The sequence below is a fragment of the Camelus bactrianus genome, chromosome 32 (genome assembly GCF_048773025.1).
Source record: "Camelus bactrianus isolate YW-2024 breed Bactrian camel chromosome 32, ASM4877302v1, whole genome shotgun sequence".
Lineage (NCBI taxonomy): Eukaryota > Metazoa > Chordata > Mammalia > Artiodactyla > Camelidae > Camelus > Camelus bactrianus.
The window spans coordinates 5,908,113-5,933,926 of record NC_133570.1 but is presented as its reverse complement, the minus strand read 5'-3'; the positions used below and the strand labels follow the sequence as shown (position 1 = coordinate 5,933,926).

Sequence of the window (25,814 nt, the reverse complement as noted above, 5' to 3'; positions counted from 1 at the left end):
CACTAGAGAGATGAGGGCCTTCATTGAAATTAGGCAACAGACACTTTGATTGATAAGTGTATTTTGAGGGGAGGGTATAGCTCAGTGGTAGAGCACGTGCTTAGCATGCACGAGGTCCTGGGTTCAATCCCCAGTACCTCCATTTAAAAATAAATAAACAAAAAAACCTAATTACCTCCCCAAAATAAATGAATAGACTGCTTAAAAAAGAAAAAAAAAGAATTAAAAAAATACCATAAGCTCAAACAAGTAGGCTTTAAAAAAAAAGTGTTTTGTCTTCAGCTGCCCTACTTTTCAAAAGGTGGTTTAATTTACTGGTGAAACACTATGATTTTTCCCCCCGGCTTCAGGCAGTAAGGTTGGTGACTGAGCTTTGTTTGGAATACAAAATCTATGACCTGCCGCTTTGGAATGGACTCTTACAAAAGCTTCTTGGCTTCAGTATGGTAAGTAAGATTCAGTGCCCTAGACTGCAGTGTATTTTAAAGATTTTGCACAGCATCTCCCAGACATTTTGCACTGATACTTGTTATTGAACTGATGTACGCTGAACACATTCACTCTCACTGGGTCCATGCCCAACTGAAAGAACTTGGTGTTAGGCCAGAGAAAATGCAAACTCAGAACTGACACAAATTTCACTGGAATCAACTGGAAGTTCCCTGGCCTTTTTTTTGATGTTTGTGAATTTGTAAGTTACCTTCTCTGGTGGTCCTCATGGAAGATAAATTTTACTGATACTCCTTTTTAAAGCTTAAGAGTCCAATATTTCACACTGGAATTTTCCATCTTGGTGATCTTCAGAACATTTGTGTTTTATTTTTTCAGATTCCTTACCTAAGGAAGGTTTTAACAGCCATTTCTAGCATCCATCCTTTATGGCAGGTATGTACTTTTCTAAAGTAGATTTCATGGAATTTAATCTTTATACTCGCTGGCCTTGTGACCTCTGGGTACACTGGATTAAGTAGTCAGCTCCTCAGTGAAGCTGCTGGATGCTGTTCCATTAATATGGTGCCTGGACCTGGAATACACAGCTCTGACGGCACCTCTACCAAGACATTACTTTCCCCAGTTCTCCAGGCCTCATGCTTCATATCTTCATTGATGCCCTTGAAACACTTTGGCTCAACTGTAACGCTGATCATGGTGTAATTAAAACTTTCAGCTGCCCCTCTTGGACTCTGAAGAGCCTTAAAGTCAGAGACCCTATCTTACTCATCTTTTTTAAATCTCACATGTTGTTCACATACATAATCACTATATATATGTATATATAGTGTAATGTATATAATAGAATTATATAATTCATTCTTAGTTTAAGTAATTAGAACAGTATAGAAATATGCTGAGTAAAACATGAACATTTTCTTTTACCATTTTGCTTTTTCACGCTTATCTCCCCAGAAGTAATTACTGTTTATAATTTATGTTTTCTTCTAGAGCTTTCCTATTATAATCAGGTGTGTACATGTATATGTGTCATAAAGTGTGCGTTATGTGTGTATATATTCATTTTTGTACCTATAAATGCAGTCACATTCTAAAGTCTTTTTTTTCCATAGTAACAACGGTATATGAACAAGTCTTGAAGATTGTTTCATATCAGCACATACAGATTTATCTTTTTTGTTATTAAAATATAATTTGCATGTAAAATTTACCCTTTTAAAGCGTACAATTAAGTGGCTTTTAGTATATTCACAAAGTGTGTTACCATCACCATTATCTAATTCTAGAACATTTTCTTCATTCCAAAAATATATCCTGTGTCCACTAGTAAATCATTCATTACCCACCCCGCCCCAGCCCCTGGTAACCGCTAATCAACTTTCTGTCTCTATGGATTTCTCTATTCTGGACATTTCATATCAATGGAATCATATAACATGTAGCCTTTTGTCCTTTCACTTATAAAGTTTTTTAGGTTCAGCTACATTATAGCAGGTATCAGTACATCATTCCTTTCTATTGCTGAATAATGTTCCATTATATGGATAGACCACATTTTATTTGTCCATTCTTCAGCTGATGGATAGTTGGGTTTCTCCCGCTTTTTGATTATTATGAGTAATGCTGCTCTGTGAACATTCGTGTACAAGTTTTTATGTGGACATACGTTTTTGTTTCTCTTGAGTGTTTACCTAGGAGTGGGATTGTTGGGTCTTAGGATAACTATTTAACCTTTTAAGATATCTAATTTTTTTCTTCTTCTTAAATTATACTTTCTGTTTTGCGGAAATGAGAGATGATACAGAAAAGTACAAAGAACTAGGTAATAATCACCCAGCTTTTCACCACCCAGAATTAACAGTTGTTAACTTTTGTTGTATGTCTTCTGATAATTTTTTTTGACATCGGAACCAATGAAAATATGGAACGCTTCACGAATATGTGTGTCATCCCTATGCAGGGACCATGCTAATCTCTGTATTGTTCCAATTTTAATATATGTGCTGCCAAAGTGAGCACTCAGTATTTTTAACTCTTAATTATTCTCCAAAATATGGAATAAAATGTGTCATGAGTTATTTGACCACTCCTCTACTGATGGAAATGTACATGTTGCCTTATTCATTTATTGAAATTCTTTCTCTCCTTACCTCTTTCCTATGATCCTAGCACAATTCCTGGCACATAATAGATTTAGTATAAATTTTGTTTTCTGATTTGGGTTCTGACACTTTTCCCAAGTGGAACAATAATGAATCATGAAAAGATACATGCACTTCAGTGTTCATAGCAGCACGATTTACAGTAGCCAAGATATGGAAGCAACCCAAATGCCCATCAACAGACGAATGGAAAAAGACACACACAAACACATACACAAGGGAGTATTACTCAGCCATAAAAAGAATGAAATTCTGCCATTTACAGCAACATGGGTAGACCTAGAGAATATTATGCTTAGTGATATAAGTCAGACAAAGACAAATACTATATGATATTACTTATATGTGGAATCTAAAAAATAATACAAATGAGTGTATATGCAAAACAGAAATAGACTCACAGACCACTAGAAAATAAACTAGTGGTTACCAAAGGGCAGATGGAAGAGGGGAGAGGGGCAAATTAGGGGTAAGGGATTAAGAGGTACAAACTACTATACATAAAATAAGTAAACAACAAGGATATACTGTGTAGCACAGGGAATTGTAGCCATTGTCTTGTAATGACTTTTAATGGAGTATAATCTATAAAAATACTGAACCACTATGCTATACACCTGAAACGAATACACTATGATAAATCAACTATACTTCAGTTTAAAAATAAAAATAATGAAGTGTATGCTGCAGAGCAAATAATGATAACAACGATGAGAAGAAGGAATCAGCCAGGACTGAATGTTAACATCCTGAAATATAGCTAGGAAGAAAATTATCCAAGAATTTTAAACATTAAGAGCAGAGAAATATCAATTTACGGTTTTGGTCTTAGCATCAAAAACGTGAGCTCCAAGTGTATACTGTTCTGTGACCACAAAATAGAGTTCATAAGATCCGAGACATTCTTTACTTCTTTAATACCCTTGTTTCCACAGGTCCCCTACTTCAGCAAAGCGTGGCAGCGTGTGGTTCAGATACCACTACTTTCAGGTATGTTTCTCAACCCCTGAAACGCTGACAGAGCATTTCATAGTTGCAGGTATATACTCATTGTTGCTTTTTATTTTCAGCCTCTTGTCCTTTAAGCCCCAGTCAATTATCAGATTGTTGTCAGAGTCTCATCGCTGTTCTAGAGTAAGTAGACTATTTGTTCTCCTAGCACACGAAATCAAATTTGTTGCTTATAAAATTCCTTCCTAATAGATATTCCTTATGAGTAATTCCTTTTTCTAGGGAAGTTAAGTATATCACTTGAATCGAAAATAAAATATCTCCATTGTTTTTACAATGTCAACTTTCCCACATGCAGTGTAACTAATGAACTTACACTCAATATGCATTCTCTAAAATTTGTACCCAATTTCAGTGTAAGCATAGAGTACCTTCTGTGACTACCGTAAATCATACAGTGTCATCTCACAGATTTTGAGTCTTCTGAGTATTTGTCTTTAGCCGCATGTGGACTTTCAGAGACAATCATAGCTGCAACCAGGAGTCTGTGTTCCTGTAGCTCGATTCTTTTATTCCACAAAGGATCTACTAAAAGGCTCAAGTTACTCGTTACTAGGCATATGTTATGCACCAGCACTTTAATGTTTAAAGTTATTGAGGGGGGAGGATATAGCTCAAATGGTGAAGTGCATGCTTAGCATGCATGAGGTTCTGGCTTCAATCCCCAGTACCTCCTCTAAAAATAAATAAGTAAATAAACCTATTTACATCCCCCCACCAAAAAATAAATAAAGACAATTATTGAAAGCACAGACCAGGTAACCACTGTGGAAAACTAGGACGGCCATTGTAATCTAGTGAACCTGACAGGTTATTAACTGACTAACGTGCTGTCTTGAAGATGTCCAGTTTCAGATGATCTTGACATGATTGGAGTGGCCAGGCAGTACATCCAGTTGGAGCTCCCGGCGTTCGCATTAGCCTGTCTAATGCTCATGCCCCACTCGGAAAAAAGGCGCCAGCAAATAAAGGTATCTTGCAAATTATTTTTCTGGGGCTGCCGGGGAAATGGAAGATCTCAATTTGCATGTCCCCCACAAAATGCTACGTTTCCTTTTCACCAAACCTGTAAAGCTTGAGTGGGGTGGAAAGTTTGTGTGGGGGGCTTAGTGGGAGGTAAGACTGAACGATACATGAAGGTTCGTCTGAGGGATGCCTTAGGAATGGTCAAGACCTTTCTCTTTATCAGTGGGGAACAGTGAATTTTCCCACAAGAGTGAAGTGAAATGATCAGGCTGCATTTTGGAAGGAATAATCCACGGGGCCTGATCAGAGGAGAGAGGTGGCAAGAATGGGGAACTCTTGGGAAGCAGTTACATTTGAATAGGACTTTTCTCACTTGATCCATATCCAGCAGCCTTGTGGCTAGGCAGGGGAGGCTGGAGGGGTAAGTCCCCAAAGCAGAGCGGCGGCAGTGAAGAGGAGCTGGGTGGAGAAGACGGCGGGGACGCAGCTTGGCTGGTGATTGGATGTGGGAGAAAAAAGGGAGGGAGGAGTGGGGTTGTGTGTGGGTGTCTCACAAAGCAGCCACGAGCATTTTGGAGACAGAATTTTTAAAAATAACTCCCATTCCCTTTATACTATAGAACAAATAGAACAAAGCATTTGAAGTGTTTTATAATTATGTCCCCACGGGGAGATAAGCCAGTACATGGAAAGCTATATAAATGAACACGCATGTTTTTTGTCACTTGCTCTATTGGTTGCGTTTTTTTTTTTTTTCAAAGCCATCTGTGCCTTTCTTTGACTTTGTTCTTTTTTGACTATTCTTAAACTCATCCATTGATGCTTTTCAAAGTTTTAGTACTTAAATAGATTCTTTTTGGCACGTAGAATGACAAAATCCTTATTAACCAGCTCTTTGCTATTGGAATAGGTATTTGTACAATGCTTTTTTTCCTTATTTCAGTAATTTTTTTGTTGAATCAATGTGTTTTTTTCCTGTAATAGATTTGCTTTAAGATATTTCAAATTAAAAATGAAAAGTTTCCAGTTTTGATGGAAATTAGTAGTAATTATACTTTTCCATTAATTATGTTTTGATTTTTTTCTCTAGAATTTTCTGGATTCGTGTGACCCTCAGATCATTTTACAGCAACTGGAAGACCATATGAATACTGGCCAGCTGGCAGGGTTTTCACATCAAGTAAGAGGCAATTTCCTCTCCTTTTTGTTATGAAACATTTGATATTAGAAGGTAATACTTTTCCTTGATCCAAGATTAAGCTGAAAACTACCATCTCGATCTGTTTGTTAATGGGTACAGTTGTTTTGCTTTCATTAAAACTTCAGTAAATTTTTTAAAAGGCAGGGACCCTGGCTGTCTTATGTACTGCTGTGCTCAGTGAAAAATCTATAGCCTTCAGCGCTTGTCATTGTGAACAGATCTTCCTTGTAAAAAGTCCCAAAGTGCTTAACAACAATAACTTTTAATTTATTCTCTGTGTACTGAAATGTGCCAAACCTGTCCCCGCTTCCCCCTCCCCTCTCCCGACCCCCTCAAAAAGGAGGCTTAGTCACAATGCGATGGTAATTTAACTTCTAATTATCAGAAATGTTTTCATATTGAATAAGACCTAGCAACATTTAACACATTTTGAAGATGTTGATACCTGTCCTTCCACAGATTAGAAATCTGATTCTGAATAACATCATACATAAGAAGGAGTTTGGGATCTTGGCAAAGACAAAATACTTTCCGGTGCTGAAATCACACGTGATGAATACCAGCAGCATCACTGAGCTAGTAAACTATCTGGCAAATGAGTTAAGGTAAGTTAATTTAAAAAACAACAACAACTTACTGTAGAATTTCCTTAAAATTTATCTTTACTTGGAGGAAAATATCAAATAATTGTAGAGCTATTTCATTGTAATTAAAGGCTCCAGATATTGAGCTGAGGCATCACTGTATTACACAGTCTGTGCTCCTAAAACATACTCAGGGGTTAGTTGTCTTGTAACCTGATCTCTTAGAGCATGAACTTGGAATCAGACAACTAATCAAGCTGCCTGAACCCCTAAAACAGGTGCCTCGCAGTCCTGCTCTGAAACCCTGCATTACCACTCTATTCCTTAGGCCCTTGCCCAGAGAACTGACAGCTGCATGTAACATAATTTTTGCTGAGCTTAGTTACCTAATGTCCCAGCGCCCACAAGTTTAGAAACCAGAAGCTTCTTGGGATAAGGTCGGGAGCAGACTTGGAAAGTGAAAGAAGGGAGCACTGGTCTGGCACTGAAGAAAGGGAAAGCTCAGTCAGCACTGAGCTACTTGCTGGGTCCGTCCTGCGCTTGGTCTAAACCGTGCTGACTGCTTGGGGGGCGCCCCTTTCTCGTTGCCTCGCCATGGATTTCTGGTTTGGTTTTTTTTTTTTCATGGGGGAGGTAGTTAGATTTACTTGTTTATTTTTAGAGGAGGTACTGAGGGTTGAACCCAGGACCTTGTGTATGCTAAGCCTGCACTCTTACCACTTGAGCTATACCCTCCCCCCTCGCCGTGGATTTCTTTCCCCTTGTTTACCACTTGTGATCCAACCAGAATGACAGGTTGCCATTTATGAACAAGTAACATTTTTCGAGGTAAAGTTGATATGTGTGTATAATAAGCTGGATGTACTTCAAGTGTGCAGTTTGATAAATTTCGACATATGTATATGCCTGTGAAGCCGTCACCACAGTCAGGACAGCAGACATATTTATCACCCCCAGAAGTTCCCTCATGCCCCTCTTCTTCTTTCGATTCCATAGTTTAGATGAAGCTTCAGTCTTTATAACCGAATATTCCAGGCATTGTGGGAAACCTGTGCCACCAGACACCGCTCCCTGTGAAATTCTGAAGGTAAATCTGGCCCAGAGTTACTGGGTTCTAATCTGACACCAAGTCTTGAGATTGAGCCAGCCTGTTCTGGCGTTCTGGAGATAAATGTATTTTTGTGTTGCTTTCTGTGTGAGAGTCCTAGCCCGGGCCGCGAGGCCTTGGTTCCGCTCTCAGCTGTGCCAAGAAGCAGCAGTGTGGCCTCAGGCCGGCGCTTAACCTGTGGCCTTCAGTTTCCACAGCCTCGGGTGCTTTCCAGCATTAGAAGTCCTCATGAAGTCTTGTTTTTAATACTGAAGCAGCTGAAAGACTAAATTTTAAAAGGCACTGATGAACGTTGTGCTTGGGTATTAGCTGCCTTTACTACTCCTTTTTTAATTAGCTCAGACATACACATTCACTCTAGAAAAACAAGAATTTGAAAGAGGAAAAAAAACTAATCATATATTGTACAACACAGAGAATATAGCCAATATTCTATAATACTACAAATGGAGTATAACCTTTAAAAATCGCAAATCACTATATTGTACAGCTGTAACTTCTGTAATACTGTACATCAACTATACTTAAATTTTTTAAAATTATAGTAAAAAACTAATCACTCGAAATCTCAGTCACCAGAGTTAAGATCACTGTTAACATTTTGATGTACATCCTTCCTAGTGGTTTTGAATGTAAAATATGTATATAAATTACTTCTACTTCAATTCTGTACTTAAATATAAGGTAAAATTTTTATTTTGATCATGTTTTGGTAGTTTTAGTAAACCTATTTAAGTTACTACGGTTTTTTTCATCCTTTGTTCCAGATTAAGCATGCTGAAATACACCTACATTTTGCTAACATCTGTCAGTAACTCCCTTGTTCACTTCTGGTCTGTTGTGCTCAGTGCCATAAGATGACTCTTTTCAAAAAGGAAAAATACTGATTCAGGAGACAAATTTGTGGCTCTTAAAATGTATCTGTTTTTCTCCAATCGTATCTGTCTAAAATGCCAAATAATTTTATAGGTAGATTTTTAGCAATATAGTTAAGTCTTAAGCTCTGTAGTTCATCAAACCATTTAAAAAACTAAATGACACTCATAAAAATGCTTCTCTGTTTCTTCCCATTTAGATGTTTCTTAATGGATCATAGTAGAGCATCAGATCTCTTTTCGAGAAGAATAAAAGGAAGTTTGGAATCTGCTCTTAACTGACCATATTTATTACAGCTTTTAAATTGTGCAATCTCTGTGTTACAGCTGTTGTCGAATGTTCGAGAAGTCATAACTAAGATGCTTAATAATAGCATAATTGCCCCCAAAAGAGCTCATATCCTGAATTAATAATCCTGAATTAATATATCTTTTCTTGCCAGTTACTTGTGTAACTTGTAGAGACTATCAGGTTTTCGCACTCTATATGCAGGAAGGTATTTTTTGTTCCCCTTATGAGAAAAGCAACTAAGTATACCCTGTCTCTTCTACCTATACAAATAAGAACATCAGTCTTTTTAATGTCATTCTATAAATATGTATACTTTTTGCTACAGAGTGTATCAGTCAGTGGCCAGCCAGAAAAATAGAAACCACTCTAGGCAGAACAAGCAGAGAAGGAATGAAGGTCAGGAATTGGTTACAAAGGTGGTAAAAGGACTGAAACACAAAAGGCAGAAGGAGAGGGCACCGCTGGAGAGGCGGGAGGGGAGGACTGTGAGCAGAACATCAGAAGCGGCTTTGCCACGGGTGGGGGGGGGGTGCTGCTGTTCAGAGGGCTGAGCCCCCTCCCACCAGCACTGCCACTTTCCGTCACCCTCGGTCATCTGCCACTGCCAGGCCACCTCCACAAGGGAAGATAAGCAGCACTTTGCTTTTTCCAACCTTCTATTTCTCGTGCCAGTGCCAAGAAATGACAGGACTGAACAGAAGCCATCGGGCAAGGAGTCTGGGAGACGCAGCCCACAGGCTGTAAGCCCCTGCGGAGGGCAGGGTGGAGCTGAGAGCTGCAGCCGGAACCCAGCACAGGGAACGTTCATCACACCTCTACTCTGCCTTTTTATAGTCTTTTGCACTACTTGTGAGTAAGCTGAATTTGGTAATGCCAGAATTCATTTGCCTTTGTTTTGCCTGGTAAGAAAAATAGTATTTCTTTACAGAAAACTCAGTGTAACTTCATGATTAAAAACATAGGTTTTAGAGTAAAGCCAGTCTGGGTTTGTCCTCTGGTGCTATCGCCTACTAGCTGTGTGATCCTGGGCAAGTTACATCACTTCTCAAAGACTTAATCCCCCAATTTGTAAACTTCTAGCTGCAGGAGGTTTACATGGCCATCCACTTGCTCTCTTTTGGATATTAAAACTACACCAATATTTTTCACAAAGCTTTCCCCATATTTGGAATTATTTCCTTAAGATGCATTCCCAGGAGCAGATTTACCAGATCATACGGAATGAAGGACATTTTAAAGACTAGATACGAATTGCTGGACTGTGTGCATTTCAGAAAGTCTGCTTCACAAAAGCCTGTTCCTACCAGAAACACACGAGTGTCTGCTTTACTGTATCCTCCCCAACGCTGGGCAATCTCACTTCTAAAAACTTTTAGCTAATTTGATAGTTGAAAATAGCACCTGTTTATATTTGTATTTCTTTAATATTTATGTGATTGAACCTTAAGAAAGCTATGTAATTACAAGGCTGAGATCACAAGTAGAGCCTGTAATTAAGTTCTCGGGCATAAATGTGCAAGAAACGAGAGGGTCAGGTGGTGGCACTAGAAGGTCACAAATGGGAAGGAACCTTCCTGCTTCACAGACTCACGCTGGGCCCAGAAGGAGTTCTTTCCTGTCTCCACCCTGGTTTCATTGTTCAGAATAAAGTTCTGGATGTTAACTAAATTCATTGCTGTGATCATTTCATGATAGATACAAATATTGAATCATTATGTTATACTAACATTGTATGTCAATTGTACCCCAATAAAATAATTTTAAATTAGGAAACATGTCAAATAAAAGTTGGTGGAAGATTAACACATGTACACAAGTCCTGACAGGTAACAGGTTAGCTGTTGCTGCACCAAAGAAGTAATTTTTTTAATATAAATAAATTTGAATTTCTCTGAAGTTCAAATACATAACTCTCCAGGATCCTTCTCTTTTGTTATATTCATTGTATTTTTTTATTAGCCATGATGGTTATTTTTATTATTCCACTCCTCCCTCCAAACAGCCCTTCTCCTTTCCCTTCCCTGAGTGTGTTTCTAAAACATAAGCCAGACCCCATCACCATCTGCTTCACACTTTTTACTGGCTCCCTGGTCACTTAACACAAAATTCAAGTCACCAACTGAGGCACACTGGCACCTTCATCCAAATTAGACATATTGATGAAATAAAAATTCACATTTTAAGACAAGAAAAATTTACTTATTTATTTTGTTATTGAAGTATAGTTGATTTACAATGTTGTGTTATTTTCTGGTGTACAGCATAGTGATTCAATTATGTATATATATATAAAGTGTTATTATAAGATATTGAATATTGTTCCTTATGCTAAATAGTAGGACCTTGTTTATTTTATATATAGAAGTGTGTATCTGCAAATCGTAAACTCCTAATTTACTCCTCCCCGCCATTTACCCCTCCAGTAATAAGTTTGTTTTCTATATAGGTCTGTTTCTGTTTGGTAAATAAGCTCATTTGTGCCATTTTTTTAGATTCCACATATAAGTGATGCCATATGATATTTGTCTTTGCCTAACTGACTTCACTTGGTACAGTCATCTCTGGGTCCATTGGTGTTGCTGCTAATGGCATTGTTTCATTCTTTTTTATGGCTGAGTAGTATCCCATTATATAACTATACCACATCTTTATCCAGTCATCTGTCAGTGGGTGTTTAGGTTGCTTCCATATCTTGGCTATTGTAAATAGTGCTGCTGTGAACATTGAGGTGCATGTATCTTTTTGAATGAGAGTTTTCTGTGGATATATGCCCAGGAGCGGGATTCCTGGATCACATGTTAACTCAGTTTTTAGTTGTTTTTTGTATATATATACTTTTTTTAATTGAAGTATAGTCAGTTTACAATGTGTCAATTTCTGATGTACAGCATAATGTTTGTTATACATAAACATACATAAATTCATTTTCATATTTTCACCATAAGTTACTACAAGATATTGAATACAGTTCCCTGTGCTATACAGTATATACTTGTTGTCTTCCTATTTTATATATATTAGTTAATATCTGCAAATCTCAAACTCTCAATTTATCCTTTCCCACCCCCTTTCCCCTCTGGTAACCAGTTTGCTTTCTATGTCTGTGAATCTGTTTCTGTTTTGTAAATAAGTTCATTTGTGTCCTTTTTTTTATTTAGATTCCACATATGAGTGATATCATATGGTATTTTTCTCTTTCTGGCTTACTTCACTTAGAATGACAATCTCCAGGTCCATCCATGTTGCTCCAAATGGCATTATTTTGTTCTTTTTTTTATGGCTGAGTAATATTCCTTTGTATAAATATACCACAGCTTCTTTATCCAGTCATCTGTGGATGGACATGTAGGTTGTTTCCATGTCTTGGCTATTGTAAATAGTTCTGTGAACATTGGGGTGCATGTGTCTTTTTGAATTAAGGTTCCTTCTGGATATATGCCCAGGAATGGGACTGCTGGATCATATGGTAAGTCTATTTTTAGTTTTTTGAGAAATCTCCATACTGTTTTCCGTAACGGCTGCACCAGACTACATTCCCACCAGCAGTGTAGGAGGGTTCCCTTTTCTCCACACCCTCTCCAGCATTTATCGTTCATGGACTTTTGAATGATGGCCATTCTGACTGGTGTGAAGTGATACCTCATTGTAGTTTTGATTTGCATTTCTCTGATAATCAGCGATATTGGGCATTTTTTCATGTTCCTGTTGGCCATTCATATGTCTTCATTGGAGAGTTGCTTGTTTAGGTCTTATGCTCATTTTTGAATTGAGTTGTTTGTTTTTTTCTTATTAAATTGTATTAACTGTTTATATATTCTGGAGATTAAGCCCTTGTCAGTCTCATGTTTTGCAAATATTTTCTCCCATTCTGTAAGTTGTCATTTTATCTTGCTTATGGTTTCCTTTGCTGTGCAAAAGCTTGTAAGTTTGATTAGGTCCCATTTGTTTATTTTTGCTTTTATTTCTATTGCTTAGGTAGATTGCCCTAGGAGAACATTGTTGAGATTTATGTTGGGTAATATTTTGCCTGTGTTTTCTTCTAAGAGGTTTATAGTATCTTGTCTTATATTTAAGTCTTTAAGCCATTTTGAGTTTATTTTTGTGTATGGTGTGAGGGGGTATTCTAACTTCACTGATTTACATGCTGCTGTCTAGTTTTCCCAACACCATTTACTAAAGAGACTATCTTTACTCCATTGGCTTGCCTCCTTTTTCAAAAATTAATTGACCAAAATTTTGTGGGTTTATTTCTGGGCTCTCTGTTCTGTTCCATTGATCCATATGTCTGTTTTTGTACCAATATGATGCTGTTTTGATTACTGTAGCTCTGTAGTATTGTCTGAAGTCTGGGAGGGTTATTCCTCCAGCTTCATTTTTTTTCTTCAGTATTGCTTTGGCGATTCCATATAAATTTTAGGATTATTTTTTTCCAGCTCTGTGAAAAATGTCCTAGGTAATTTGACAGGGATCACATTAAGTCTGTAGTTTGCTTTGAGTAGTATGGCCATTTTAGTTCTTCCAATCCAAGAACATTGGCTCTCTTTTCCGTTTCTTTAAATCATCTTTAATTCCCTTTATCAGTGTTTTGTAGTTCTCCACATATGTCTTTCACCTCCTTGGTCAAGTTTATTCTTAAGTATTTTAGTTTTCTTGATGTGATTTTTTTCTTTTTTTTTTTTACATTTTTTTATTGAGTTATAGTCATTTTACAATGTTGTGAAATAGTTATCTTTTTCTTTTTTTGTATGTGTGGGGGAGGTAATTAGGTTTATTTATTTTTAGGGGAGGCCCTGGGGATTGAACCCAGGTCCTTGTGCGTGCTAATCATGCACTCTACCACTCGAGCTATATCTTCCCCCTTTTCTTGATGTGATTTTAAATTATTTTCTTTGAAGTACAGTCAGTTTATAATGTTGAGTCAGTTTCTGGTGTACAGTACAATACTTCAGTCACATAGGAACATACACACATTCTCATATTCTTTTATACCGTAAGTTACTATAAGATATTGAATACGGTTCCCTGTGCTATACAGTATAAACTTATTGTTTATCTATTTTATATATATATTAATTAGTATCTGCAAATCTGAAACTCTCAATTTATTCCTTCCTACCCCCTTTCCCCCCACCCCATAACCATAAGTTTGTTTTCTATGTCTGTGAGTCTGTTTCTATGATGTGATTTTAAAAGGGATTTTTTTTTTTACTTTCCTTTTCTGATATTTCATTATTTGTGTAAGAAATGCAACGGCTTGCTGTATGTTAGTCAATCTTGAATCCTGCTACCTTGCCTAATTCTTTTATCAGCTCTAATAGTTTTTGCGTGGAGCCTTTTGGGTTTTCTACATATAGTATCATGTCTTCCACATGTAGTGGACTGTCTCACTATTCATTATTTTGTCCCCAAACCTTAGAACCGTGCCTCATGAAGTAGGCTCTTAATAAATACGAGATAAATGAATTTTGACTGCCCATTTTCAGGGTAAAATTCCTTCCTTGAATGTTTCATGCTCACATGAACTAATGACAGCACCCCATTACACATAACACAAAAGGAGGAATTTAGCAACAACCAAATAAGTGAAGGTACTGTATTTCATCTTCATGACTCATGCACATTGTTTCATCATCTCTTGCTTTGCCTGGGGTGGCTCAGTTCCCATTCCTCTGACTGGTTGGAGTAGAGAGTTTAATTCACGAGCGCTCTCCTTGCCCTTCCCAGGGGTAGAAAAGCTGGTCTGACAAGATGTTGGCTCTTCAGTCTTCGTTCTCCTGTTTCTTCTGGGGCCCAGAGATTTGGAATCTACTTGTGACGCTTATGTAAAAACACATTGGATCCCTCCTTTGGGTGGTTTTTGACAAGCTATCTTTAAGTAAGGGAATAAAACTAAATAGTTTTGGTGATCACCTTCATCCAGATGGGAGGAGCCAAGTAAGCATACAGATGTGCTTACGATAACCACCAGGTTCCTTTTTTGTTGATTGTTGGTGCTTTAGGTATAATAGACTAGTGCCCCCCCCCACTTTTTCACTGCATCCCTTTCAGTAAAAACTTTTGAATACATATTCCCAATGTACATTCCTCTAGTAGAAATGTTATAAAGAAGAAATTGGAACTATATTCAGTATCTTGTAACAACCCATAATGGAAAAGAACCTGAAACTGTATACCTGAAACTAACACAATAGTGTAAATCAACTATAGGTAATTAAAAAAAAAAAAGGAATCAAAAATAGAGATTCTAATACTTTCTTCTCGTACCAAATGGATTGTCCTGTGCACACCATTTTGGAAACCGCTGGGATAGACAACTGCACTTTGGAATACTCTTTTAATATTGAGGTATAACTTACGTGCAATAAAGCACATAAATCTTAAATTCAAAGCTGGGTTACTTTTCACCTGTTTATACAGCTGTATAATGATAATTCCTATCAAAACATAGACCACTCTTGCACCCCCAGAAGGCTACCTTGTGCCCCCTTCCAGAGCATACTTCCCTTGTCGGCAACCTCTGCTCTGACCGCTGTCATCGCAGATTATTAGGATTATCTGGTTTTGAACTTTACAGCATCTACTCTAGCGTCTGACTTCATTACTCAACATTTACAAGATTCATCTGTGTTATTTTATGTAGCAGTAGCAGTAGTCCATTCTTGTGAGTATCCTGTTGGATTCAGATGCCTTAGTTTCTCCATCCTACTGTTGACAGATATTTGAGTTATTACCAGCTTTTGACAATTACGAAGAAAGCTGCTGTGAACACTCCTACACATGTCTTTCGGGAGACATGAGCGCTCATTGTTGGTGGGTGTGTTTCCCAGAGTGGAAGTGCTTTAGTAAATGTTGCCAAAAAGTCTTGCCAAAGTGGTTGTGCCATCTACACTCCCACCAGCCATGTGTGAGAGAGAAGATTGCTCCACATCCTTGACAACACTTTGAGTCATCAGTCCTTTTAATTTTAGCCATTCTAGTGGGAGACCTACAATACTCTAGATGAAAAGGGGGGAAAAAAATGCCAGGACAAACATCTTGTCTTCTGTTCTGGTTTCTCTCCCCTCCCTTTCCCACAAGAGACTCGTGGATGAGTTAAATCCACGGTATATCTGCACAGCTCAGAGTCCAATGGCCATCACACTGTGATCTCTACGGGGATGCACACAGCAAGATTCTGAGTCTCAACTCGCCACAGCTCAGTCTTACCATAAACTACATAAAAGATCAGAGAACTACAGAGTGGGTTGTTTTTTCTTCCTTTCTGGAGCTCTTCACATTCAAAAGCAACCAGAAAACAAGGGCTTGTGTTTCTAGGATGACCAAAGCTGAATGTTTTCTAAAGGGAAGAAAGAAATTTCCAGAGCAGTTTCTCTTTTTGAACTCTCCTTCCAGTGTCCATAGGACTCAAGAATACAATCTCTAAACTGACTTTCCCTTGGTAAGTGATCCTGCAGCTTAAAAAAAAAAAAAAAAAAAAGAAGTATTGAGATATAGGTCACATACCATACAATTCACCTATTTAAAGTGTACAATTCGATGGTGTTGAGTATATTCACAGATACATTCAACCGTCATCACAGTCAATTTTAGAACATTTCCATCACCTCTAAAAGAAACCCCAGACCGTTTCTCTATTATCCCCCATCCCCTATTCCAAACCCCACCCCCGACAAGCAGCCACTCATCTCTCTGTGGATTTGCTGATTCTGGACATTTCCTATAAATGGAGCTGTGCAGCACGTGACCTTTTGTGCCCATCTTCTTTCACTTGGCGTAAGTTTTCAAGGCTCATCTGCATCATAGCATGTATCCTTACTTCATTCCTTTTTATGGTGGAGTCCTATTCCATTGCCCGGAGAGATAACATTTTGTTTATCCATTCATCCACTGGTGGAAATTTGGGTTGTTTCTACCTTTTGGTTATCATTAAAAAATTTTTGCTATATCCTATAGCTTTTTAAACACTTTGATACTTTTAGGGTTTTTTGTTAACTTATTTTCAATGTGTATACACAAGACATAATCATTCTTAAGATATCAGTTAAGACCGTATGATTAGATTTTTTTCTCCCTCCCTGCTGTGTCTCTGGGAGCAGTTCTCTGCACATACCATGCTGATTCAAGTCTGCTCTCATCCCCTCTTTGCCTAGTTAACTCCCACTCTTTCTTAATTACATGCTATTTACTTAGTATCCAAGTTCCTTGACTTACTTAAGAGAATATCTCATTTATTTGACTGTACATCTAGTTATGAAGCATCAGGATATTCCTAGCATTCAAAGAAACAATATGGAGGGGAGAGTATAGCTCAGAGGTAGAGCACATGCTTGGCATGCACGAGGTCCTAGGTTCAATCCCCAGTACCTCTATTAAAAAAAAAAAGAATAACCCTAATTACCTCCCCCACCCCCCCAAAAAAGAAATAATATAATGAACCAGGAGGAATGGCATTATCTCAAAACTAAGATTTATTTTCAACTCATTTTTTCCAACGTTCTTTATATAGACTTGACTTTTTTGTTTTAAAAGGATACATTACCCATAAGCCATACTATATTTCATACCTCAAAAGAAGAAGTGGTAATTTACAAACTTTCTTCCTCTTCCTCTCACCCCACATCACATGCCCTGTAGTTGCTAATGGTTTTGGTCATAGGGGGCCAGGATATCTAAGAAAAAAATTTTTTTAATCTTTTTTTTGGTGGGTAGGTAATTAGGTTTATTTATTTATCTTAATGGAGATACTGGGAATTGAACTCAGGACCTCATGCAAGCTAAGCCTGCCCTCTACCACTGAGCTATACCACCCCTCCTAAGAAAACTTTTGTCATCAAATGATAGGAATGCATATGCCGGTGCTTCAGTCTTTCTCTTTTTAAGATGACCCTCAACCAACCACAGTTTACAGCATCGAGGACAATGTTCAGTCATTCATAAGTTTGCCAGGTGAAAATAAGACCTCTGCACACTGGTGTATTAGTGGGTGGCCCTTTCCTGGGACGTGATCTGCTTTTGGTTCAGCCTAGCTTTTGGTTCATGCTGGTGGAATTTTTCCATATTTCCATTTTTACTTCTGCGCTTAGCAAGAGTAAGAAGAAAATGTAAGTGGTGAGGGTTATAAGGAAGAGTGAAAGAGATGATCTTAACAGTGAAAGGAAGAAAGACCCAGAAGGATGAAAGCCAGTGACCAAGTTACACCATCACGTCATCTTCGTGCAGCCTCCTTTGTTAGAGCTCTTCAAAGGCAGTGGGAGAAAACCCAGTTTCACTCCTATTTGCCCCAGATATCTCTGTATTCATTTTCCAGGGCTGCCATAGCAAACTACCGCTGACTGAGTGTTTTAAAACATGGGAAACTTACTCTGTCACAGTTCTAAAGGCCAGAAGTCCAAAATTAAGCTGTCAGCAGGACCACAATCCCTCCAAAGACTAATGGAAAATCCTTTCTTGCTTCTTCCAGCTTTTGGTGGTTCCAGGTGCTCCTTGGCTTGTAAACACATTACTCCGATCTCTGTCTCTATCGTCACATGGCCCCTTACTGTGCTTCTCTGTGCGTCCTTTTCTGTCTCATAAGAACACTTGTCATTGGATTTAGGTTTGAAATACATGTAGCTTTTTTTAAATTAAATTTTATTTTTTTTAATGGAGGTACTGGGGATTGAACCCAGGATCTTGTATATGCTAAGCACACACCCTACTACTGAGCTGTACCCCCAACCAAACTTTATGTTCTTTATTTTTTTCCTTTCTGAGGTGATGGGGTAGGGAGGGGGGAAGGCGGTAATTAGGTTTATTTATTTATTTTAATGGAGGTTCTGTGGATTGAACCCATGACCTTGAGCATGCTAAGCATGAGCTCTACCACTGAGCTACACCCTCCCCGTCATTGGATTTAGGGCTCACCCTATCCTGTATGATCTCGTCTTAATCCTTACCTTAACTACATCTGCAAACACATTGTTTCCAAAGAAGGACACATTCTGGGGTTCCAGATGGACATGAATATTGGGGATGGAGGAAGACATTATTCAACCCACTCCAAGCTCCTTGCTCAAATTTTACTGCTTCTGCCTTTGGTTAAAGTATTTACTCCTTTAAATGACAGTGAGCGCTCTACCCTGCCATTGATAAGAAACAGTCATTTAATAAATTTTACTGTAGTAAACTAACATGCAGAAAAATGCAGAAATCATAATGGATTTTCACAAAGACAGCATGCCCATGTAACAAGCACCTAAATCAAGACAGAACATTCCCAGGATAGATTAGGAGCCATATTCTTTCTTTTCCATTAAACTACAATTTTAAATTGTGGTAAAATACACATAACACACCACTGTATAGCACAGGGAACAAAAAAAAAAATTACACATAACAAAATTTGCCATCTTAACCATTTTTAAGTGTACAGTTCAGTGGCAGTAAGTACATTCACATTGTCGGGCAACCATCCCCACCATCCAGCTCCAGAACTCTTTTCATCTTGCAAAACTAAAACCCCGACCCCATTAAACAGTAACTCTCCATTTCCCCAGACCCTGGTGACCACCACTCTCCTGTCTCTGAATTTGACTGCCCTGGGGACCTCATGTAAGTGGAATCATACAGTGTTTGTCTTCTTGTGCTTGGCTTATTTCAATCAGTCCTACGGCTTCATCCATGTTGTAACGTGTCAGAATTTCCTTCCTTTTTTGGGGCTCAATATCATAGGAACCATATTCTTTCGAAAGATGATGACAGCCTCCTTTGGATTTTTATGGTTAAGTCTACTTAGTTTCATCCCTGGTTTTAATTAATTAAAAAATATGTGTTTCATTAGTGTTTTCCTCTTCGGTGATTATGGAGTTCAGTTTTTCGGGTTTTTAAACCAGAACCTAGCTCTCTGCTCTGGATCCTGTGGTTTTGGCCTTGCCAACCAATCTCCTGTGCATGTTAATGATCCCATTGAATCTACAGAAAAGCTAGAGAATCAATGGGTTTCAAAAGTGGATAAGAGTAACCAGAAGAAGACTCAAAAACCAATTTCTTATTCCTCTGTCCTCTTCCTGTCTTTGAGCTTGAAGGACCTTGGCAGTAGTTGAGATTTAACTCAGTGTCTTCCTCCTGGCAGCCCTCTGAAAGTCAGCAGGAGTCTGTGTTTTGTTTCTTTTTATTTAAGCACACTTAGTCATTGTTTTGGAAATACCTCACATTCCAGGTGATTCAAGACTTCTTGAATAAACAACTCACCTTTGTATAGACAGGACCCATTTCCAGCTGAATATATATGAATTTCCAGCTGAGCAGAAAAAAGACCAACCAAGATCTGAAGACAGAGAGGAAGGTAATTCCACGTTCATAGTAGACATGCTCAGAGGGATACAATTTAATTCATTTTCATCATGGCTAAGTCCCTGCCACCTTCACAGACAAATGCAGCACCTTAATCAGCACGAGCAGAGGGCCTGTTTCCTCCCTTAATCCATCAGCTGTGAAACAGGTTTTTGCTGTAGGCGACTTAAGTCATTTATTTTCATAGTTTGCACATTACACAATGACTTAGGACTAAATGCCAAGAAATATTGTAAGAGCGAGACCAAATCCAACCACACTTCACGTATTCATCTCTAATATTGGCCCTTAAACGCCCTTATAAAAGCCCATCCAGCTGTTTGTCCTTTTTCTGAAACCTTTCTACCTGTGGAAAGTAGAGGAGGGGTCTTTATAGGGTGGCTACGCCAAAACCTGCCAGAACTACTGAAAAGTGAGTGAAAGGTGGTGGAGAGGGAACCAGTTACCTTTCTCTGCTTTCTTTCTCTGCTTTCTCCCAGTCACAGCCTAGTGATGCAGAAAAGTCAACCTGGCTTTGAAAAGGGAAGTGCGCACCTTCACCACAAAGAATTGATATTTCACGCAGATAAAGCGTGAGTTTTTCTACGTCTGGTCATGTTTCAGTGTTAGATGCTAAGCTCTCAAATCCCGAGGGAAGCTGTGCAAAACTCAGTGGTGTGGCCAGTGATTCCATCTTGCCTGCAGTACTCAAAGCTGGCAACTCTATGATTATTTAAACATTGCACCTAAAGCTGGTCCATCCTGTTTTTGAAATACTAAGGCTGGCTGCAGACTACAGGGAGAATGAGACTTGGGTTCATCTTGGGGATCACACACACACTTCTTGCCTAACCCTGAGAACTAACTGCAGCTGAGAATTCTTCATCATTAGCTCTACTTACAGGCTGGAAAGGTTTCAGCTGTAGCGGCATATTAGGTTGCTTTTCCCTCCAGGGAGAGGACATAAAAGTGTTTGCACGTGGCTACTGTTAGTCTTGTGATTCTTGCTCCCATTTGGATAAAATTAATACCTTGCCTTGCTTTCCAGAACCTTTCTTGAGGCCCTCTGATTGCAAGTAAAAAGAAACCTAACTAGAAATGGCATTAAGCAAAGATGGTATTTACTATCTTGCATAATCAGAAGTTCAGATACTGAATTCTCAGAACTTGCTTATGACATAATCCAGAGCCCAGGTTCTTTCCATCTTTCCACTCGGCCATCCTTTAACTTCCTGCTTTGGCCTTAGCTTGTCTCCTCACCATACAAAGGGGCTCAGCTGCTCCAAACATTACATTCCTAGGCAAGAATTTCCAAGGTTCTTTCTTTTAATTGAGGTGAAATTCACATGACATAAAATTAACCGTTTTATGTATGGATGTATGTATTTAATTTACTTTTTTTTAAGTTTTAGAACATTTAGTTTATTTTTTGTATAATTTTATTTTGAGGGGGGAGGAATTAGTTTATTTATGTATGTATGTGTGTATGTATGTATGTATTGTAATGGAGGTACTGGGGATTGAACCCAGGACCTTGTGGATGCTAAGCACACACTCTGCCACTGAGCTACATCCTTCCCTCTTGTATGCATTTACTTTTATCATGGTCCCAGACTTGCCATTTATGAAATACACCAGCTAGTATTATACTGCAGTCAATTCGTTCATTAATGGTATTACCCTGATAGTTATTAAAATTTGTTTCAGGTACATATGTTGAAAATATTTTCTTTTGCATTCTTGCTGAAGATAGGTAAAAGTTAATAATTTTAAAAGTGAACAATTCAGTGGTATTTAGAGCCTTCACAATGTTTGCAATCACCACCTCCATCTAGTTCCAAAACATCCGCATGACTCCTGAAGGAGACCTCATACCCACTCAACAGTCACTCTCCCTGTCCCTCCTCTCTGATTCCTGGGAAACCACTAATCTTTCTGCCTCTAGGGGTTTGCCTATTCTGGACATTTCATATTGGAATCATGCAATACGGGGCCTTTGGTGGGACTTTCTTCAGTTCGCCTAATGTGTTCGAGGTTCATCCACACTGTAGTGTGAAAAAGAGTGCTGCATCCTGTTTCTGATGTTCCGTTGCGTGAACACGCCGCACCTAGCTCGTGCATTCTGCTGCCGATGGTCACTTGGGCGGTTTCCACCTTTTGGCTATTGTGAAGAGTGCTGCTATGCGCATGCCTGTACATGTATTTTTTTGAGTAACTGATTTTCAGTTCTTTGGGGCATATACCTAGGAACAGGATTACCAGGAAATTTTCTGAAAAGCACCCCTAGACGTCCCCTCGCATCCTACAGGTCAGAATTGTGTCACGTCCCCGTGCCTACAGCAGTATCTGGGCAAAGAGAGTGAGACCACCGCAACTTGCTTAAACTAATCAAGGTTCACACCCTGTGGTTGGGTCGGGGCCCAGTCACTGCTGAAGGACACGGTCACTTGGAAGAGGACCATTTTCAGAAGGCAGTGATCTTGAGCATGAACGCCCTGACACAAGTAGGCAAGTTCTTTTTCAACCATCCCTCCCCCCTCTTGCTAGAGCAATTTATATTCTGTTCAAGGGTGTGAACCTGTCTGTTCTCCCTACCAAGAAGCCTTTGCTTTGGGGATTGTTTATTCTACAAAGATCTGTCTTAAGAAGTGTGGGAACTAGAGTCATGACAAACATGCCAGACGATGAAGGCTATGGGAGATGGAAGCTCTTAAAAAACACTAGAGGAGAGACCTTGGTGGGTCCAGGGCGTGCTTTCCCTTCAGCATCCTTGAAGAGACACTGGGGATGCGTTTATTGCCCATTGATTTCATGTCTTCGAGATTCTGGTTTGGGTACCCAGATTGGCCTTTGCCACCACCACCAAGTCATATGGAATTCATTGTATTTGTCTATTCCACAGACATTTCCTGTGTGCCTACTGTGTGTCAGGCACTGGGCAAGGCAGCGGGGAGATGATGGGAAACCACAAAGCCTCCGTTAGCGCCGCTCCTCAAGGACCTTACGGTGTGGTGGAGGAGACTGAGATTAACCACATAATTATACAGATCATTTTTTAACCTGTCGATCATTACTTTTTGTAATTGAAGTATATATGCTGTACAATATTAGGTGTTATAGGTATACCAGAGAGTGAGCCACAATTTCTAAAGGCTGTACCCCATGTGTAGTTATTATGTAACGTTGGCCATACTCCCCGTGTTGTATAATACATCCTTCTAGCTTATTTTGTTCAAAATAGTTTGTCCCTCTTACTCCCCCACCCCTAGATTGGCCCTCCTCGCTTCCTTCTCTCCATGGTAACCACTAATTTGTCCTCTCTGTTTGTGAAAATCTGCTTCTTTTTTGTTACAGTCACTAGTTTGTTGTTATTTTTTAGATTCCACATATAAGTGATATCATACAGCATTTGTCTTTCTCTGTCTGACTTACTTCACTTAGCGTAATGACCTCTGAGTCCATCCATATTGCTGCAAATGGCAAAATTTCGTTCTTTTTTATGGCTGAGTTCCATTAAATGAGTTCCATTGTGTATTTGTGTATACACACACACACACACACACATCTTCTTTATCCATTCATCTGTTGATAGACACTTAGGTTGCTTCCATATCTTAGCTATTGTAAATAATACTGCTATGAACATTGGGGTTATGCAGATCATTTTTAAATTAATATTGTGATAAATGTGATGAGGGAAAAAAAAAAAGCACAGGGTCCTATGAAAGTGGAAGACAGGAAGCATTCTGATGGGACCTTCCATGACAAGAGACAAGAGGAAACACTGCAGCCGTTCTTGTAATGCTCGGTTAGGGGAAAGTGGTTACATCAGCAAAGGTCAGTGAAGTCCCTCAATTAGCCAGCAAGGTCGAGTGCAGGCTCCTGGGACCCAACTTAGGCCATAATGAGGATGAACTTGTTTTCAACTGAATGTTCATGAGAAAAATAATACTAGGTTTGAAAACAAATAGTCTGTTTCAGGCCAGAGCAGGGCAGTTTTTAAAACTTGAATTGCAATCCCTGTGTCACTCTGTGCTGTGCTGGAAGAGAAGTACCATGTCAGGCCACCACCTGGGCCTCAGTCGTCTAGACAAGCTGTCGGTGCTCAGGCCCAGGGAGGTCACCCATAGGCTGACTGGCAGCCAAGGGGTGGCCTGGCACACAAGCTTGGCTCAAAAACACACTCTGTACTGGTGTGTTAGTTTCCGGCAGCTGCTGTGACAAATTACCACACACTTGGTGGTTTACAACAACAGAAAGATATTCTCTCCCAGTTCTGGAGACCAGATGTCTGAACTCAAGGTGTGGGCAGGGGAGGCTCTCCCGGGTGTCTTCCAGCTCTGGGAGCCTCAGGGATTCCTTGACCTGTGGCCGCATGACTCTAATCTCTCCCTGTCTTCACATCTCCTTCTCCTCTCCATGTGTCTTTTCTAAGGATGCTTGTCACTGAATGGACAGGTTATCCTGGGGGGAGGATGTAGCTCAAGCAGCAGGGCGCGTGCTTAGCGTACACAAGGTTCAGTCCTCAGCACCTCCTCTAAAAATAAGTAAGTAAACCTAATTACCCACCCCAAAAGAAATAAATAAAATAAGAATTTAGAGCTTAGCCAGATGATCCAGGATGATGTTTTCTTGGAATCCTAAATTTAGTTGTATCCGCAAAGACCTTTTTTGCAGATAAGGTCACATTCACAAGGAAGGTTCCTAGGGCTAGGCCACGGACATGTCTTTTTGAGGCTCACCATTCAACCCACTACCAGTGGATAGTGACTGTTAGACCCCATCATGTCAGGGAAGATGCTGGACAGTGAGAACAATCCAGTCGGGTCCTCCCTTTATGAGAGTCTGAGCACAAGACATGCAGGACATAGACACCTCCACTGGAGTTGTGCAGAAGCCAAGGGACCCCGAAAGAAGACGTTGCAAATCAGAGCAATGACCCGCTGAGGCCACGTCATGAGAATGGGGACAATTCTAGGGCTTCTCTTCCCTGGCATACCGTTCTCATCGATGTAAGCAGAAACATGTCTTTTTTTTTTGCATTCTATTTTAACGTCTGGGAGTGTGTCTAACAATAGCTGGTTTTGTTGAGGCAGCCATCCTGAAGTGATGGACGTTTGGGTGGTTTCCACCATTTGGCTATTGTGAAGTGTTGCTATGACCATTTGTGGTCAAGTTTTGGTATGAACATCCGCTTCAGTTCTTTTGGATACAGTCACAGTGATGCAGGAAAACGGATGTGGGGCGTGAGGAGGGCCGAGTCCCAGGTCTCAGTTGAGCCCCTGGGACGTGCCCTGCCAAGTGTGGGTCCCTGGCTTCGCACAGGAAAGAATTCAAGTGCGAGCCACCGTTGAGTTAAGGTAGATTTATTTAGAGAGATACACACTGCATAGAGTGTAAGGCAAGAGAAAGGCAAGGAAAGAGGTATGGGAGTTGGGTGCTCAGGTCAAAGTACAAGTAGGTGCACACTCCATAGACAGAGAGCGGGCCGTCTCCGAAGGAAAGAGAGAGCGCAAAAGGGCCACTAGGCGTGGTGGTGTCACTTTTTATGGTCTCAGTAGCTTCACATGCCTACAGGTGGGATCAATCCAACTGCCCTGGGGAAGGGGCTGGGATTCCCAGGAATTGGGCCACCGCCCATCCTTTGGCCTTTTGCGGGTAGCCTTGGGGCTGTCATGGCACCTGCGGGCATGTTACTAATCACGTGGTTACAATGAGCATATACTGAAGCTCAAGGTCCACTAGAAGTTAAGCCTCTTAATCCTCAAGGCCCACTGGGAGGTGAATCTTCAGCATTTTGGTGTTAAATTGCTGTCACTCCTTGAGTGGCTGTGCCCTGCCCTCTTCCCTCC

At 39.6% G+C, this 25,814-nt stretch overlaps 1 protein-coding gene and 2 non-coding genes across 4 annotated transcripts in view; 2 read left to right on the top strand and 1 right to left on the bottom strand.

The window, feature by feature from the left end:
* KNTC1 (kinetochore associated 1) overlaps positions 1–14,121 on the top strand; it is a 67,841-nt gene extending 53,720 nt beyond the window's left edge. The window contains exons 56-64 of one of the 2 annotated variants that reach the window (XM_010969696.3): positions 351–446; positions 829–885; positions 3,551–3,605; positions 3,686–3,749; positions 4,468–4,597; positions 5,683–5,772; positions 6,253–6,398; positions 7,374–7,464; positions 8,561–14,121. In XM_010969696.3, the coding sequence (XP_010967998.2) occupies positions 351–446; positions 829–885; positions 3,551–3,605; positions 3,686–3,749; positions 4,468–4,597; positions 5,683–5,772; positions 6,253–6,398; positions 7,374–7,464; positions 8,561–8,581 (750 nt within the window). In that variant the 3' untranslated portion in view covers positions 8,582–14,121. Of the gene's footprint in view, positions 1–350; positions 447–828; positions 886–3,550; positions 3,606–3,685; positions 3,750–4,467; positions 4,598–5,682; positions 5,773–6,252; positions 6,399–7,373 lie in introns of both variants that reach the window. The other variant, XM_074356488.1, reaches the window with a different exon arrangement.
* TRNAA-AGC (transfer RNA alanine (anticodon AGC)) lies at positions 70–142 on the top strand. Its single transcript has one exon. It is a non-coding gene; the product is annotated as a tRNA-Ala (tRNA).
* LOC123612726 (U6 spliceosomal RNA) lies at positions 2,369–2,472 on the bottom strand. Its single transcript, XR_006720019.1, has one exon. It is a non-coding gene; the product is annotated as a U6 spliceosomal RNA (small nuclear RNA).
* Positions 14,122–25,814: the final 11,693 nt, after the last annotated feature.